The 14,389-nt window shown below is 35.4% G+C and overlaps 2 protein-coding genes across 4 annotated transcripts; one reads left to right on the top strand and one right to left on the bottom strand.

The window, feature by feature from the left end:
* On the top strand, positions 5,487–7,967 carry LOC107613302 (ras-related protein Rab11D). 2 transcript variants are annotated; one of them, XM_016315248.2, is made up of 2 exons: positions 5,487–5,981; positions 7,297–7,967. In XM_016315248.2, exons 1-2 carry the CDS (start codon positions 5,758–5,760, stop codon positions 7,730–7,732), a joined length of 660 nt encoding a protein of 219 aa, XP_016170734.1. In that variant the 5' UTR covers positions 5,487–5,757; the 3' UTR covers positions 7,733–7,967. The 2 variants fall into 2 exon arrangements, with proteins under 2 accessions (XP_016170734.1, XP_020964569.1); XM_021108910.1 differs by lacking the exon at positions 5,487–5,981 and adding an exon at positions 6,011–6,881.
* Positions 8,622–11,634, bottom strand: LOC107614096 (probable WRKY transcription factor 69). Of its 2 annotated transcripts, none has more exons than XM_021108909.1 (3): positions 11,135–11,634; positions 10,876–11,043; positions 8,622–9,271 (listed from the first exon to the last, which is right to left on the bottom strand). In XM_021108909.1, exons 1-3 carry the CDS (start codon positions 11,278–11,280, stop codon positions 8,830–8,832), a joined length of 756 nt encoding a protein of 251 aa, XP_020964568.1. In that variant the 5' UTR covers positions 11,281–11,634; the 3' UTR covers positions 8,622–8,829. The 2 variants fall into 2 exon arrangements, with proteins under 2 accessions (XP_020964568.1, XP_016171815.1); XM_016316329.2 differs by having other exon boundaries at positions 10,876–11,019; positions 11,135–11,609.

Raw genomic sequence — 14,389 nt, 5'->3', positions numbered from 1 at the left:
TAGATGATGTTTTTCCTATCAATGAAATATCCAATAATTGATAATGAATTAATGATACATATCAAACGTAGCACAAACAAGAAGAAAAAAATCACAATAAATTAGTAATGCTAAATTGCCAATGAAATCCTAATTGTTGGCAAAAAAATAAGATGTTTGCTACGGTATGTTGATAAATTAATACGTACCGATACGTTTAAGATATGGATAAATAACAATAAGACATGTTTACACGTCAGTATTTAATTTTTTCTTTTTTAAATATATAGTATATCACCACTTTTATTAAAATACCCTTTTAATTAAATAAAAATAAAAAATATTTATTTATTTAATTTTATAAAAAGACTTAAACATCCTTTCTTTATTTAATTAGACAAAAATACCCTTTTAAATTAATCAAATTTTAGAATTCAATTAATTCTAATTTTATAAATTTAAATAATTAAAATAACAAAATAAAAGTATATTAAAAAAAACAAAAAATAAAAATTATTCTTCATCTACCTTAAACATATTAAAAAAAACAAAGAACCAAAATTGTTCTTCATCACGCCTCTGAAGGTTTAACCTTCTTCATCTTCTTCTCTCCTCTTCCTATCCTCTCTCTCTCTACTTGATCTCTCTCAAACCCTAGCTCGTCCGCCTACTTCTCCTTCTCCGCCTCTGTCACAGGATGAGGTCGTCACCAAGCAGAGGAACAAAGATGAGGTTCGAACCATGTTTGAGAGCTACCGTCGCATCAAGCTCTTCTTGTCAAAGAAGCAAGGTGACTGTGTGAACGAGTAGAGACTCTAGTGAGACCGAGAGAGACTCTAGTGGCAATGAGAGAGAAGAGAGGGTTTGAATATCAGAATTGGGAATGAGAGAGACATTCGATGGGAGTGTGCTGGTGAAAAACCCAGAAAGATGAAGACATGAAGCTCTGTTCTTTTATTTTTTTTTCTCAATTTTTCAGATGATTTTTTTTTGGGTATGAACAATTAGAGATGAGGTTTGCGTGAGAACCCAGCAAACAAAGAACAAAGTGATTTTGTTTAGTACTTTTTAAATTTATTTAATTTTTTTGGTATGAATAATTGATTAGGATTTATAAAGAGACAAATGATTTTGTTAAATGTATTTTTGTTTTTGTTTTTTAGATTATTTAAATTTTAAAATTATAAAATTAAACAATTTAATTAATCTAAAAGAGTAATTTTTGTCTAATATATATTTGTAGTCGGATTGATAGGGTGCTGGTTAATATTGAATGGACTGAGAAGTTTTCGGATATTCGACTAAAAGGTGGCCCAAGGGGGTTGTCCGATCATTGCCCGTTGATCTTGGAAGTTACAAGAATAGGAGGGGGCCCTAGGCCATTCAGAAGTCTGGATTCCTGGTTTACGCACGAGGAATTTCTGAGAATGGTGAAGAATGAATGGAGAAGCCTCGGAGAAGCACAGTTCACGTGTAAACTGAGGGCTTTAACAGTATCACTGTGGCAATGGCACAAGGATAACTTCCGAGACATGGATAAGAGACTCATGAGGTTTGAGGAGGAGATCACCAGGCTGGACAATTTAGTTAGTGATGGGATATATGATGGTACAACGGAGGCTAGAAGGAAGGCGCTGGTAAGCTTTTGTGCAAAATGGTACAATAGAAAGAAAATCCACTGGAAACAGATGTCTTGGTCCAAGAATGCTGCAAACATGGATAAGAATACCAGATACTTTCATAACATTGCCTCGGCCAGAAGACGGAATAACAGGATTGATGCCCTGATGATACATGGAAGACTTGTGCAAAATCAGGTGAGAATAAAAGGTGCGATTAGAGGGTTCTACAAGGAGTTATATAGAGAGAGGAATATGCTCCGAGGATTGGAGTTAGGGATGGCTTAGTGAAGCATATACCGAGGGATGAGGTTGAAGCACTGGAAGTGATGCCATCGGAGGAGGAAATCAAGGAGGCCGTGTGGGACTGCGAATCATCGAAGGCCCCGGAGAGTGATGGGTATAACATGAACTTCATAAAGAGATGCTGGGAGGACATTGGGCCGGAATTTATTGCAGCGGTACAGCTGGTACTAAGGTTCTTTCATAGTGCTAAGATGCCAGCGGATGTAAATGTAACGTGGGTGACACTAGCCTCGAAGTTTGAAGGTGCAAAGGAGGTGAAGGATTTTCGACCGATTAGTATGGTGGGGTGTGTGTATAAAGTTATTTCGAAGGTGTTGGTGAGAAGAATGCGATATGTGATGCCAGGGTTGGTCGAGGAGACTCAGACTGCATTTGTAAAGGGTAGAAAAATTCATGATAGAGCACTCATAGCCTGCGAGACGGTTCATTGGCTGAAGACTCGGAAAAAGAAAGCGGCTATTATCAAACTGGATTTTCAAAAAGCCTATGACAGAATAAGGTGGAGTTTTGTTGATATTGTGCTCCAGAAAATGGGCTTCGGCCAAAGATGGAGGAATTGGGTGAAGGAGTGTGTTACTACGGCTACCATGGCAGTCCTGGTAAATGGGTCACCATCCAAGCCATTCAAGATGGAGAGGGGACTAAGACAAGGGCACCCACTTTCTCCACTTCTGTTCGTACTAGTTGTCGATGTTTTGCATAGGATGTTGGGGAAAGCCATCAGGAACGGGCGCATTGCTCCGCTGCTGGTAGGGGGAGATCATATTCAACTGTCGCACTTACAATTTGCGGATGACACCATTTTGTTCTGCCCGCCGGTGACTGAAACAATTGTAAACTATAAGAGATTGTTGTGGTGTTTTGAGTTGATGTCTGGGCTGAGCATCAATTTTGATAAATCGAATATGATATCGGTGAACTGTGAGCAAGGATGGATTGATCATGCGTGTGGGCTACTGGGATGCCAGCAAGCCGCTCTACCGGTAAGATACTTGGGGATTTCTCTAGGAGCGAACCCGCGCCTGGTGAAGACTTGGAAACCAATCATCGATAAGGTGGAACAGAAGCTTAGCCTATGAAAAGCTAAGGTTTTGAATAAATCAGGTAAGCTTGTCCTTATCAAATCGGAATAGCCTCCCCATATATTACCTAAGTCTGTACAAGATGCCGAAGGCGGTGGCGGACAAGCTGATTGCTTTACAAAGGAACTTTATATGGTGCAAGGAGACTGGTAACTATGGTATACCTTTGGAAGTGGGAGCTAGTCCAAGCTCCGAAAAAGGCTGGGGGCTTGGGGTTGGTGATGCAGTGCTGAAAAACACAGTGCTCATGTTTAAGTGGTGGTGGCAATTTTCAAAGGAGGATTGCTCGCTGTGAAAGAAGATTGTTTGTTCGTGCAACAAGTTGAACCCGGATGTAATGCTAGCAGCTCAGCCTTTACCAGTAAAAGGAGGGTCTTGGAAAGACATATGTCAACTGAATATAAAAGAACAACGTATTCGTGATAAAGTGGTTAATGGTCTGGCGATGGAAGTAGGCAATGGTATGCAAACTCGATTTTGGGAAGAAAACTGGGTTCAAGGCGGTGCTCTCAAAGTGAGTTTTTCAAGACTCTACTCTATTTCAAGCCAGCAAGGGGTTGTCATTGGGGATTGTGGTTTCTGGGATGGGATAGAATGGATATGGAATTTTCAATGGAGGAGGGAGTTGTTCCAATGGGAGCTGGAACTTGTCCATAAGCTCCATGAGAGGTTAAGGCCAGTGAAATTGTCATCTGGTCAGGAGGACAATTTGGTGTGGAAGTTTGAAAATAAAGGTGTTTTTTCTACTAGATCTGTGATACAGGCCATACAATCGGAGACGCTGTCGGCCGAGATCACGAGCTATAGTTTCACGAGTTCCCTTTAGAAAGGTTTCGTACCTCCGAGAATTGAGCTTTTTGGGTGGTTTGTGCTAGTTGGTAGAGTTAACACCAAGAAAAGGTTGTTAAAATTAGGAGTTAACATTCTGAGTGATAGTATGTATGTGTGTACTGTGTACTAAGGAAGTAGAATCTGCTGAGCATTTATTTCTTCGGTGTGAGGTAACATGGCAGGTGTGGTGCAAGTGGTTGAGGTCACTTAGTAAAGAGTGGGTAATTCCTGGAACCATTAAAGAGTTGTTTGAGAGTTGGCGCGGCATGCCCAATAGACAACAAGGGCAGCAGATGTGGATGACAACGTTCTTTGCAGTGATTTGGAATATCTGGTTGGAACGTAATGCACGAATTTTCAAGAATACAAGAGCAAGTATTGAGGTAATTTACACAAGGACGGTGTTGAGCTACACAAAATGACGTGGTTGTGATCCTGTGGGAGGCTAAGGGCAGTATTGGAGATGCCAGGAGTTGATGTATTTGTTAGTAGTTTTTTATGTATTTCTTTCTTTTGTATGCTCCACTTTAACGTGTTGAGCTTCTTTTGTTTCAAAAAAAAAAAAAAAATAGACGAGTAATGCTTGCAACTTTTGTTAACTCAAGGTTTTGATTACTTAATTGTCAAGACATGTTGATGCCTGTATGCATTTTTTTTCTTTATAAGGGAAAGTTTAGGTAGGTCTAGTATTGTTTTGTCCACCAAGGCCATTAGATTAATACATTCTTTCCAGAGAGTTCTTATAGTATTAGTGACAAGACTCAAATTCATGTCTTTCTAGAATATGTTTCGAATTTTTACTAGAATAAGAAGAAAAAGTGGCTTATGTACTTGTTTCACTTCTTTCCTGCATTCAGCTATGACGGCCATTTCATCCAAACACCACCTAGAGTCAGCAAATGTAACATTTTGAGAAGACAACGAGAAACCCGTGAATTTTGACTTTTGAATTGCATGGACTAGCTCTGAGGAAACGGATTCTCCTTTCTGGAGACTCTAGTCATATTTGAAAGATGGTTCTAAAGATGACCAACAAAACCTTTGCGAGTGTTAGTACCTCTGAAACTGATAAACACATCGTATTTGCATTTATGACGAAGCGCTGAAATGCTTTGATTGTTTTCAGCATCCATTGCAGTCACGAAGAGAAAGGATGAGAGGACATCAGTGAAATAAATCTGACTTGCAATATAATGCGTAGTCAATGAACTGGATAAGAAAGACTGAATTAACTTGACTTGGATAAGCGTGAATTCTAGATACAACACTTGATTCCATTCTTTATTTAGTAGTCAACCAAACTTTCAATTCAATTTCCTCTGTCTTTATTATGCTTTACCAACAAAAAGTGTTTATTTGGCCTCTTTAAGTTTTTTTTTTTTTTTTTCTCTTTGTTATATTATAATTCATGTAGGCTTAAAACATTTAGTTGTAAGTTTGATCCGTCCCATAGGTTATTCCTATTCCAACTTTGGCTTAAAACTAACCATTGAAGTACACAGTCTAGAATTCTACAAAGCATGCATATTTAAATGTTAAAAAAAAAAGAAGGATAAAAATTAGCATCTTCATGACACGCAAGTTAACGTTATTTATATTTTATAATTAAAAGATTATGTTAATTTGTTTAAAATTGGTGATTTAAGTGTATACGTATGGATAAATAAATGTTAAGAAAAAGGGATTAGGGGGAAAAAGTTAGAGGTGCTAAGAGAGGAGCATAAGAGAGTAGTGAGTAGTACGCAAGAGAGGAAAACCACAATCGGGATCCCTAATTTCTAGTGTAGTGTACAGTAGCTGATCCTGATCCCACCTTAACAATCCTTCCCGAAATTCCCTCCCTTCTTTTTTCTCTCTTTCCGTAACAAAGCGTCAAATCAACAAAGAAAACAGAGAGAGTAAAACCCCTTTTGAAAGTGGTGAGTGGTGTGAAAGAGAAGATGGCCGCGTACAGAGGCGAGGAAGAGTACGATTACCTGTTCAAGCTGGTTCTGATCGGCGATTCGGGTGTTGGCAAGTCTAATCTCCTTTCCAGGTTCACCAGGAACGAGTTCAACTTGGAGTCAAAGTCCACCATAGGTGTTGAGTTCGCTACTAAGACCTTGAATATTGATTCCAAGGTCGTCAAGGCCCAGATTTGGGACACCTGCTTTGATTCTGTAAAGTATGGTTATTTATCTAGAGGTAAATCATATTGATTTGATTTGATCTCTAGGTTAAGCGATATTATTGTTTCATGCCATTTCCTTAGCTTATGCTTGCCCTCGACATGCTTGTGAAAGAAAATTCAGATAATTTGAACTGCTTTTCCGAATTATGCAATCACTATTCACTACCCTGCTATGATAGGCAACAAGATGGAATGGATCTCATCCTTTTTGGGGCGTTAGTTGCGTGTATAACATGCTTCTGAAGCTAAAAGTACCTCCCAGCAATTCCTTTGTACTGATTTCTTCGTAAAATTAAGATGCTTGGTTCTTGCAAAGTAGTTGATGCTCATGTTAATTTTGAGTTACCTGCTGTCCCTTTACCATAGGGCAACTCCCACAAAGCACAATGGAATGTCAGCTTTGTCAGCCTCTAACTCTAATTGAGTGAATTACACATATGCTAAAGCTTATACGATACTTGTAACCTTCACCAAATAGAGTTTGGGCGGATGACATCTAAGATATATTGGATGAGGGTTTCTTCTTTGTTCCATATTATTTATGTGTAAACTAGTCATAGCGTTCTTTTTGTTGTCTCTACCTTTTTATTTGAAATATATAAGTGTTATGAAATGATTTTAATATCTCAACCACTTGAAATTATTCACAAACTATTAGAAAAGTAGATACTAGATACTTGTCAATAAATTGATGGTACTTAAGCAGTTGGAAATTGACGCTTCTTTCTGGTATTATTATTTGCATAGTTGAGAACAGGGCCTTATCATTCTAAGTTTACTTCCTTAACAGCATACAAGACTACAATAATTTTATGGAATAAAATGCAATTGCAACTTCATTCATGGCCTTAGCAAATGCAATTACTTGGTCAACATGTATCCTACTGATAGAAGGTTTCTACTTGGAATCCTCCCTTCCCTTACTGATATTGATCATTACTTAAGAAGGAACAAAGAATGAAGATAGTTACCTTGCTGTCTTGTTCTTATGAATTATGATATTATGCCACATGTACTCATTGGTATTCTTTCTATGAAATGTCGTCACAAGTTAAATATGTTCTGCCAAGGTGGTTCTAATCTTTTATGATGTTTTGAATCATGTTTTCTAACTTTGGAGACTAGAGAACATAAGAATTTTTCTAGTGGAATATCTAGTGAGAATATATTGATCCATAAATTTCTTTTGCAATTTATTAGAGAACACAAAGTTCCATTGCAAATCAGGTTGGAGAAGTGATGTTTGTTGTGCTAAACCAAACAAAAACTATCGATTCCACTCAACTGAATTGTGAATTTTCTATGATAGGTACCGAGCCATTACCAGTGCGTACTACCGAGGAGCTGTTGGTGCCTTACTTGTATATGATGTCACACGGCATTCTACATTTGAGAATGCTTCAAGGTGGTTGAAAGAGTTGAGGGATCACACAGACCCTAACATTGTGGTCATGCTAATTGGAAACAAATCGGATCTCCGACACCTCATTGCCGTCCCAACAGATGATGGAAAATCTTTCGCAGAGAGGGAATCTCTCTACTTCATGGAGACTTCTGCTTTGGAGGCAACCAATGTTGAGAATGCATTCACTGAGGTTCTTACTCAGATATATCGCATAGTAAGCAAGAGAGCTGTCGAGGCCGGGGACAACAGTGATACTTCCGCCGTTCCCTCTAAAGGACAGACAATAAATGTGAAAGAGGATTCTTCGGTTTTGAAGAGATTTGGATGCTGCTCAAACTAAATGGTTGTGCCATCTTGTAAATGCTTTCACGTGAATCCTTATAGGTTCTTGTAGAATAATGCTAGCTTTTACCTATTGTTTTTGGATATTGTTGTTAACAAACCATGCACATGCAGCATTTATGTTTTGCAAAACGATTATTCTAAAAACGTGCTTGAAACAAACTGATCCACCCAAGTTGGTAGAGGTCAGTTTTATTTGCAATATTCAATTCTAGTGCAGTTGTAAGTTTGAATCTTACTGTTTTGGATTTAGTTTTCAACACAATGGAGACAGTGTTCGGCAGCAACTTAGGAAAACGATAAAAAATCTCATTAGAACTTTTGTGCTTGCAATGCAGAACAGAAAATCCATCTCATTTTGTTATTGAGAGTTAAATAAAATGAATAAAATGAAATTTTATGGATAATATAATTATATGCCAGTAGACATGTCTGCTAATGTGGTGCATGTGCATTGATTCAAATGTACAAAACACTAAAAGGAATGGAGGGATGAGGGATTAAATATACGCAAGTGGTAGCCTGCCAATTATTAATTATGTATCTGATTGATTCCTGTTTACACAATATAGATCCCTTTCTGGCGATAAATCCACAAATGAATATTCTCAAAGCAATTTTTCGTCAATTTAATTGATATTCAATTTAGTATTATTTCGTAGATAAAGGTAATCTAAAGTTATATAACATGAAAAATCGCAATTCGTGAATTGTTTTTCGCCAGTCTAGGAAAATTAATATTCTGAAAATATGATTTACATTCTTTAGAAATGAATGTGTGATACAAGACCCATTTCTTTTCTTTCTCTTTTTTTTTTATGATTATTTCTCATTGTTCAATTGTACAAAACAAGAAAAACAACTCCGAATCAATCCTGCACAAGTGGTGGCCGGCTAAACAATTTTTTATTTATTTATTCAAATGTACAAAACAAGGGGTAAAAAAGAAAAGAAATCCCATGAATCTAAGATAGTTTATTTCTATTATATTCTCATTTTTTTCCTTTTTAAATGCGCACGATTTTCAGGCCATGAATATTATAATATATATCGCTGGACAAAAACCGAAAAAAGGTTCCCAGCACAGTCTCACTGTTATCCTGTGATGCCACCGCACTGGATCGCGCTGGCGCTTGGAATATTCCTTCGCCGGAAAACAGCCGAGCACTCCGGCAGCTCGCCGAGGCCGGCGAAAAGCGACTCTTCCCCGTCCTCCTCCTCCGCCGTCAGCGCCATGTCATCAACGCAGCCACAGATCGGACTCTCCAGGACGCCGCCGGCTGAGGCCACGTCGTCGAACCACCCGAATCCGTGGTGGTTGTGGTGGCTGAGAAGTACTGCGGAGTCGCCGGAGAGGTCGAGATCGACGTGGCTCGAGAATACCGTCAGATCCTCCGGCGGGAAGCCAGCGGCGGACTCAAGAGAGTGGTTGTGTTCGTAGTTGTAGGTGACGATGAGCTTTGTGGGGTCCACACGGCTTCGTTCAACTTGCTTCCTCGCCGGGCACCCTTTTGAGCTGCTGCATCGGTAATATCCTCTGCAATTTGTACATCATTCAAATTAACTAATTAATTAATTATTAATGATTGATGATTAATCGATAAATTAATTTTAATATAAGGTTTTTTTATACTACCATTTAATTGTTTATTAGGGTTTGATTAAGGTTTCTAATGTACTACTACCGTCTATAAGAAAAAACAAAAGAAACAAAAGTTATTAATAGATTTTGGATTTAGCTCATCTAAAGACTAAAATAAAAAAAAAAATTTGTTAAATCAAAAAATAAATAGTAACCACTCTATCTACTATTACATATATTTTAATAAATAAGACACCAAAAAATATATTTAATAAATAAAATAATCTATTAATAAACACGTAAAAGCAATTATAAATTTATAATTGATAAATGTCAAATATGTTTGCCATCAATAAATATAAGACCGAAGGACTAACATAAAATAAACATAAAAGACTTATAAACTATACATATTTTTTTGGTAGAATTTTATCCCCTTTTGTATGGTAGAGTTACAAATTAACATATTTGATTAGATAAAAAAAAATGGGTGAATAATTTTTTAATTCAGCTAACGAATTCATGTAAAATATTAATGGCATAATTAAAAAATGTTTGTGAAGTCACCAAAAAAAAAATGAAAAAAGAAAAAACGTTTATGGAAAAGCATAAGAACAATGAAGAGTGATGTGGACTGGATGACAAACGGACAATCCAATAGACTAGAAAATGGCACTTTCATGGATCGGTTTCTTCTTTCAAGTTTCAACATATCCAAAGCTTGCGCGTGTTTCTCAAACACAGCACCTCAGCGTTAGCTTGTGCATCCTTCATTTCCTAAAATAATATGCTTATACCTATGGTTAAAAATGTCATCTATTTAATACCGTTTACACAAACTTTACTTTAAGTTCAGAGTCAAATTTTCCTTCCAAATTATATTGTTTCCCTAAAATTAAATGCAATTCTGCAAGAGAAAAAAAAAAACTTTTCAAGTACATAATACATGCACAGGCACATATGCCCTTAGCCACATACAAAAACTCATAACTTCCAACAACCTACTTGGTTAAAGTTGAAACTTTCAAGTTGAAACGTTCATATTCGTGGAAACGCAAATCACTTTCTATTAAAAAAATGAACTCTTCTTCGAAAAACCAAAATATCAAACTTAGATAATGACGGCTTCCAATCGGTCATATTTTAATACTTAAATTATTATTGCGTGACGGAAACGCGGTTAAGAGCCCGCGCGTGCTGCAGCATCACAACAACCCAAGTTTCTAAGTTCTAAATTCTAACTACCCACCACCACAACACACATGGCGCATTTTAGCTCAGCCGCCTGCACAAAATGTTTCTCTTCGCCGGCACCACCGACAACCGCCGCAACACTCCAGTATACACATCAAGTTCCTAATGACCACCGTTAATTCTTTAATTAACATCCAAATTCCCGGTTCTTAATTACTCCAAAAACAATCTGCATTAGCCTTTAGTAGTTTAATTATGTTGATTGCTTAAACATGGCTAATTACTTAATTAAGCTGAGAAATTGATGATTAAGGAAGGTAATTAAGGGTAGCATGAGATTAGTAATAATTAGTAGTATGTAGTACCTTGGGTAAGGTGAGCCTTTGATGGGCTTCTGGCCGTACTTCCTCCAGGCCCATGAATCGGACGGTGGATATGATTCTCCTTTGCTCTTAGATCCGTCCACGTCACCGATCGGTATTGTGACCACTCTCTTCTTCATCTCCCTCCTACGTACCGTATTATGAAACCCCCTTCAACGGTTATTAACTTCCCAATTCAACAGAAAACTAAAAATATAATAATAATAATACAGAAAAATTAAGGAAAAGAATAAAGTGAAACCTTTTCTTAGGTGATGGTGCTTCAAATTTTGTGTCATCACCTGAGGAAGGAGAAGCAGGCCCGGCTTCTGATGCGGGCTCGGGCTCGTTCTCCTGGTCCTCTATGTCAGCCACGTATAATGGTCGGGTGTTGATTCTACGGTACATAATGGGCTTCGAATTATTGTGAATCTTGTTGTATGGGTTTGATATATATATTTATATTTTATTTTATATATAATACACAAACTCTTACATATGCATCTTCTCTACTATATAGGAGTTGGTGTTGTTGGGTGCTAGAAGTGATGGGCTCGCCGGAAAAAGAGGTGGTGGTTGGCCGGAGAAGCGGTGGTGGTGAGGGAATTGTTATTAGTGGGAAGAGGGTGAGAGTGAGAGAGGAGAAACGGGTGGGGGTGGGGTTGTTGTTTAATATATGAGCCGCCATGGTGACAGATTGGCACAAAAAGAGTTTTAATTTGTTTATTGTGGACGTGCAAGCAAAATACCAATTAAAAACATTATTTATTTGATTGGGGTGTGGGTTAATGCTAATTGGTTAAACAAGAGTTTTTCATTCATTTCATTGGTTGATGAATCTCTCATTACATATTATTACTACCCTATATGTGTATGCGTGTGTATATTATTATACGTATGTATTTAATTGCTATAATAATATTAGGGTTAGTAATTCTTAGTAGAAAATGTGTTAATTAATGCGTGTAGTAGTGTTGCACATGTGCATCTATTTTTGTCGTGTTTTCACATTGTGTATGTTGTGTTTGGTGGCAGGGCGTCCAAATTCAGAGGGTTAAAGCGAGACCAAAATATTATATACGTTAATAATTATGTATATAGTCACTACTCACTAGTAGTGTATGTGCCTATAGCTTTTACATTCTCTTTTAAAAAAAAAATGTATAATTAAGAAGATAAAGTGCGCCTTTTAACCTCGGTGATTGAAGCTAACAATGAGTGTTTATATATAATCGGCTTCTTTAAAAGATTTGAGAATAAAAGCTTCACCTTTTCTTTTTTGTATCCTCTAGTAGTTCACATACATTTTGTTTTCATCCGACACTTTGTGTTTGTGAGAGGAACAAAACAAAATAAATCGTGTGGGAGTCAGCACTTGTTCGCTCTTACGTGTGTGGACAAATTAATTATGTTTATATAATCAATCATTAATTTGACAAAAAAAAAAAGTGGTACCAAATTTCATACGTATGTCTATAAGAAAATTTAATCAATAAAGCCATAAAGGAACTAATAATATATATATTTAATCAAGTTATTCACAGTTTCACATCTTATACAGATTTTTTTTAAAACTATGTTCCTATATAAGTAAAAATATCTAACTAGATAATATAAAAAATATTTACATTGTAAAATCATATAAATTAAACTCAAAAAGTATAGACATGCATGTTAACGTACAAAAATTGCTACAGCATAATGAGAAAAAAAAAATACCCTATAAGGTAGTATGGCTATCACATTTTCTTGTTTAACATATTGTGTTTTTTTCTTCCCATTTTATATGTCTGCATCGGGTTTAGAGGGGAAAAAAAATATAAGATTTATTGAGAAGTGTACGTGTGTGTGTGTGTGGAGTGTATTGATTTAATTTGTTGGATATGCTTAATTATTAAAGTCATTTTGTCTCATAACTATAACTAGAAATCTTAATTATGATGTGTTAGACTCTCATGTATCATGGTCATTCACTATAATTTAAGAAAAAGTTGTATTAAAACATGGTTGAGTTTACTAAACTGTGTGCCACTATAGTTAATTTTATAACCAGGTGTTGTTACATATATACTTCATTTGTATTTTTTGGTTTCTCGTCCAATAATACACGGAAAAGAAACTAGTAAAAATAGAATAAAATGGGAAGGAAATGAATGGAACAAGGTTGTATTGTGATGGAGTATCATAATCTAACTAATAAGATAAAATTTGAGTTTGTTTCAAAGTTAAATCAGAAGATATAATCTCTTCATTCTTACTTAAAGGTCTCGAATTCGAGTCTCACTTTTAATTAAAAAAAAATCAGAAGGAACTAAATAATTACACTATATAGAATTTAGAGTTATTAATTTCTCACTTTCTTATTGATTCTGTTCCATTTTACACTTAACATACCATGTATTTAATTTATAGATAAATCATGTTAGTACGTTAAAAATTAACTATCAAATTAATTATTAGTATAAAATATATATTAAAATATAAAATATATTAAAAATAAATTAAACAATACCTTTTTTATATACAAATAAATTGGTATTTAATTACTATATTAGCATTTTGTTTTTAATTAAAATCACATGTATCTTCTTATTATCAAAAGTAATAATCATGGTCAGATAATTAATTCAAATTTTATAAAAGACAATTATTTCTTAAAAGTGATTTTTAACCAACAACTATCTCATAAATAAGGGTGGTTATTAGAGAATCTCAATTATTTTATTATGATGAACACTAATAATTTATTTAATTTGAGTTTTGAAAACAAAATCAATTAACCATGATAACGTCATTTTTGCAAATTACAAGAGTTCTCAAAGAAGTTTCATTTTACAATTTTTTTTTCCTATTTTCACAAACAACCCAATTCCTTAATTTGTTCCGACCAAAAAAACTAAAGCTAAATAGTAACCATCTATTTTACCATGGCTAGGGTTTTAAAAAGGAGATTTTTACCATGGCTAACTGAGTTGGCTAAAAATCACCTCTTTAAAAAATGTTGAATTTTATTTCTTTCATCAAAACTTAAATATGAGATTATTATTATTAGTCAACAAAGAAAAGACATTATTTGTCATTCAACAAATATGGGATGATTCTACATTAGTATATTGTAACACCACTTCAGTCAGTACCAATTAATAAGGACATGTGTATCAAGAGTAACCATGTTTTAATATCCACAGATATTTTCTATTTTATTTTATTTTGTTTTGTCTTGAACCCTTTTCAATCTTCGTAAGAGAGTAGTAATATAAGATTCTCACTCTACTAAATTACTAATAGCCCATAGGATTGAGATTGAGCCTAAAATACATTAATGCCATTGAACTCTTATCTAGTACGTAGTAGATTATAATTTCATTGAAAACAACGTTATTTGAAATTTGAAAGATAGTTATTGTTTTTTCCTCCAATATATCATGTTTAAGATAGGAAGCTTTAATTTTATCTCGAATTCCTTTTTGTTTATTTTTCTTTTTAATAATTTTAAAAATATTTTAATTTTGTCACT

This window comes from Arachis ipaensis, chromosome B08 (assembly GCF_000816755.2).
Source record: "Arachis ipaensis cultivar K30076 chromosome B08, Araip1.1, whole genome shotgun sequence".
NCBI lineage: Eukaryota > Viridiplantae > Streptophyta > Magnoliopsida > Fabales > Fabaceae > Arachis > Arachis ipaensis.
The sequence above is the reverse complement of the archived record's forward strand: the minus strand, read 5'-3'. Positions and strand labels throughout refer to the sequence as shown.

What these genes read in the sequence shown, in the direction of transcription:
- LOC107613302 (XM_016315248.2), top strand. Translation starts at nt 5,758, where the DNA reads ATGGCCGCGTACAGAGGCGAGGAAGAGTACGATTACCTGTTCAAGCTG. An exon ending in ACCTGCTTTGATTCTGTAAA is followed by an intron (nt 5,982 to 7,296) that starts GTATGGTTATTT and finishes TTTCTATGATAG; the next exon opens with GTACCGAGCCATTACCAGTG.
- LOC107614096 (XM_021108909.1), bottom strand. Translation starts at nt 11,280, where the DNA reads ATGTACCGTAGAATCAACACCCGACCATTATACGTGGCTGACATAGAG. An exon ending in GCACCATCACCTAAGAAAAG is followed by an intron (nt 11,044 to 11,134) that starts GTTTCACTTTAT and finishes TAACCGTTGAAG; the next exon opens with GGGGTTTCATAATACGGTAC. An exon ending in AAAGGCTCACCTTACCCAAG is followed by an intron (nt 9,272 to 10,875) that starts GTACTACATACT and finishes TACAAATTGCAG; the next exon opens with AGGATATTACCGATGCAGCA.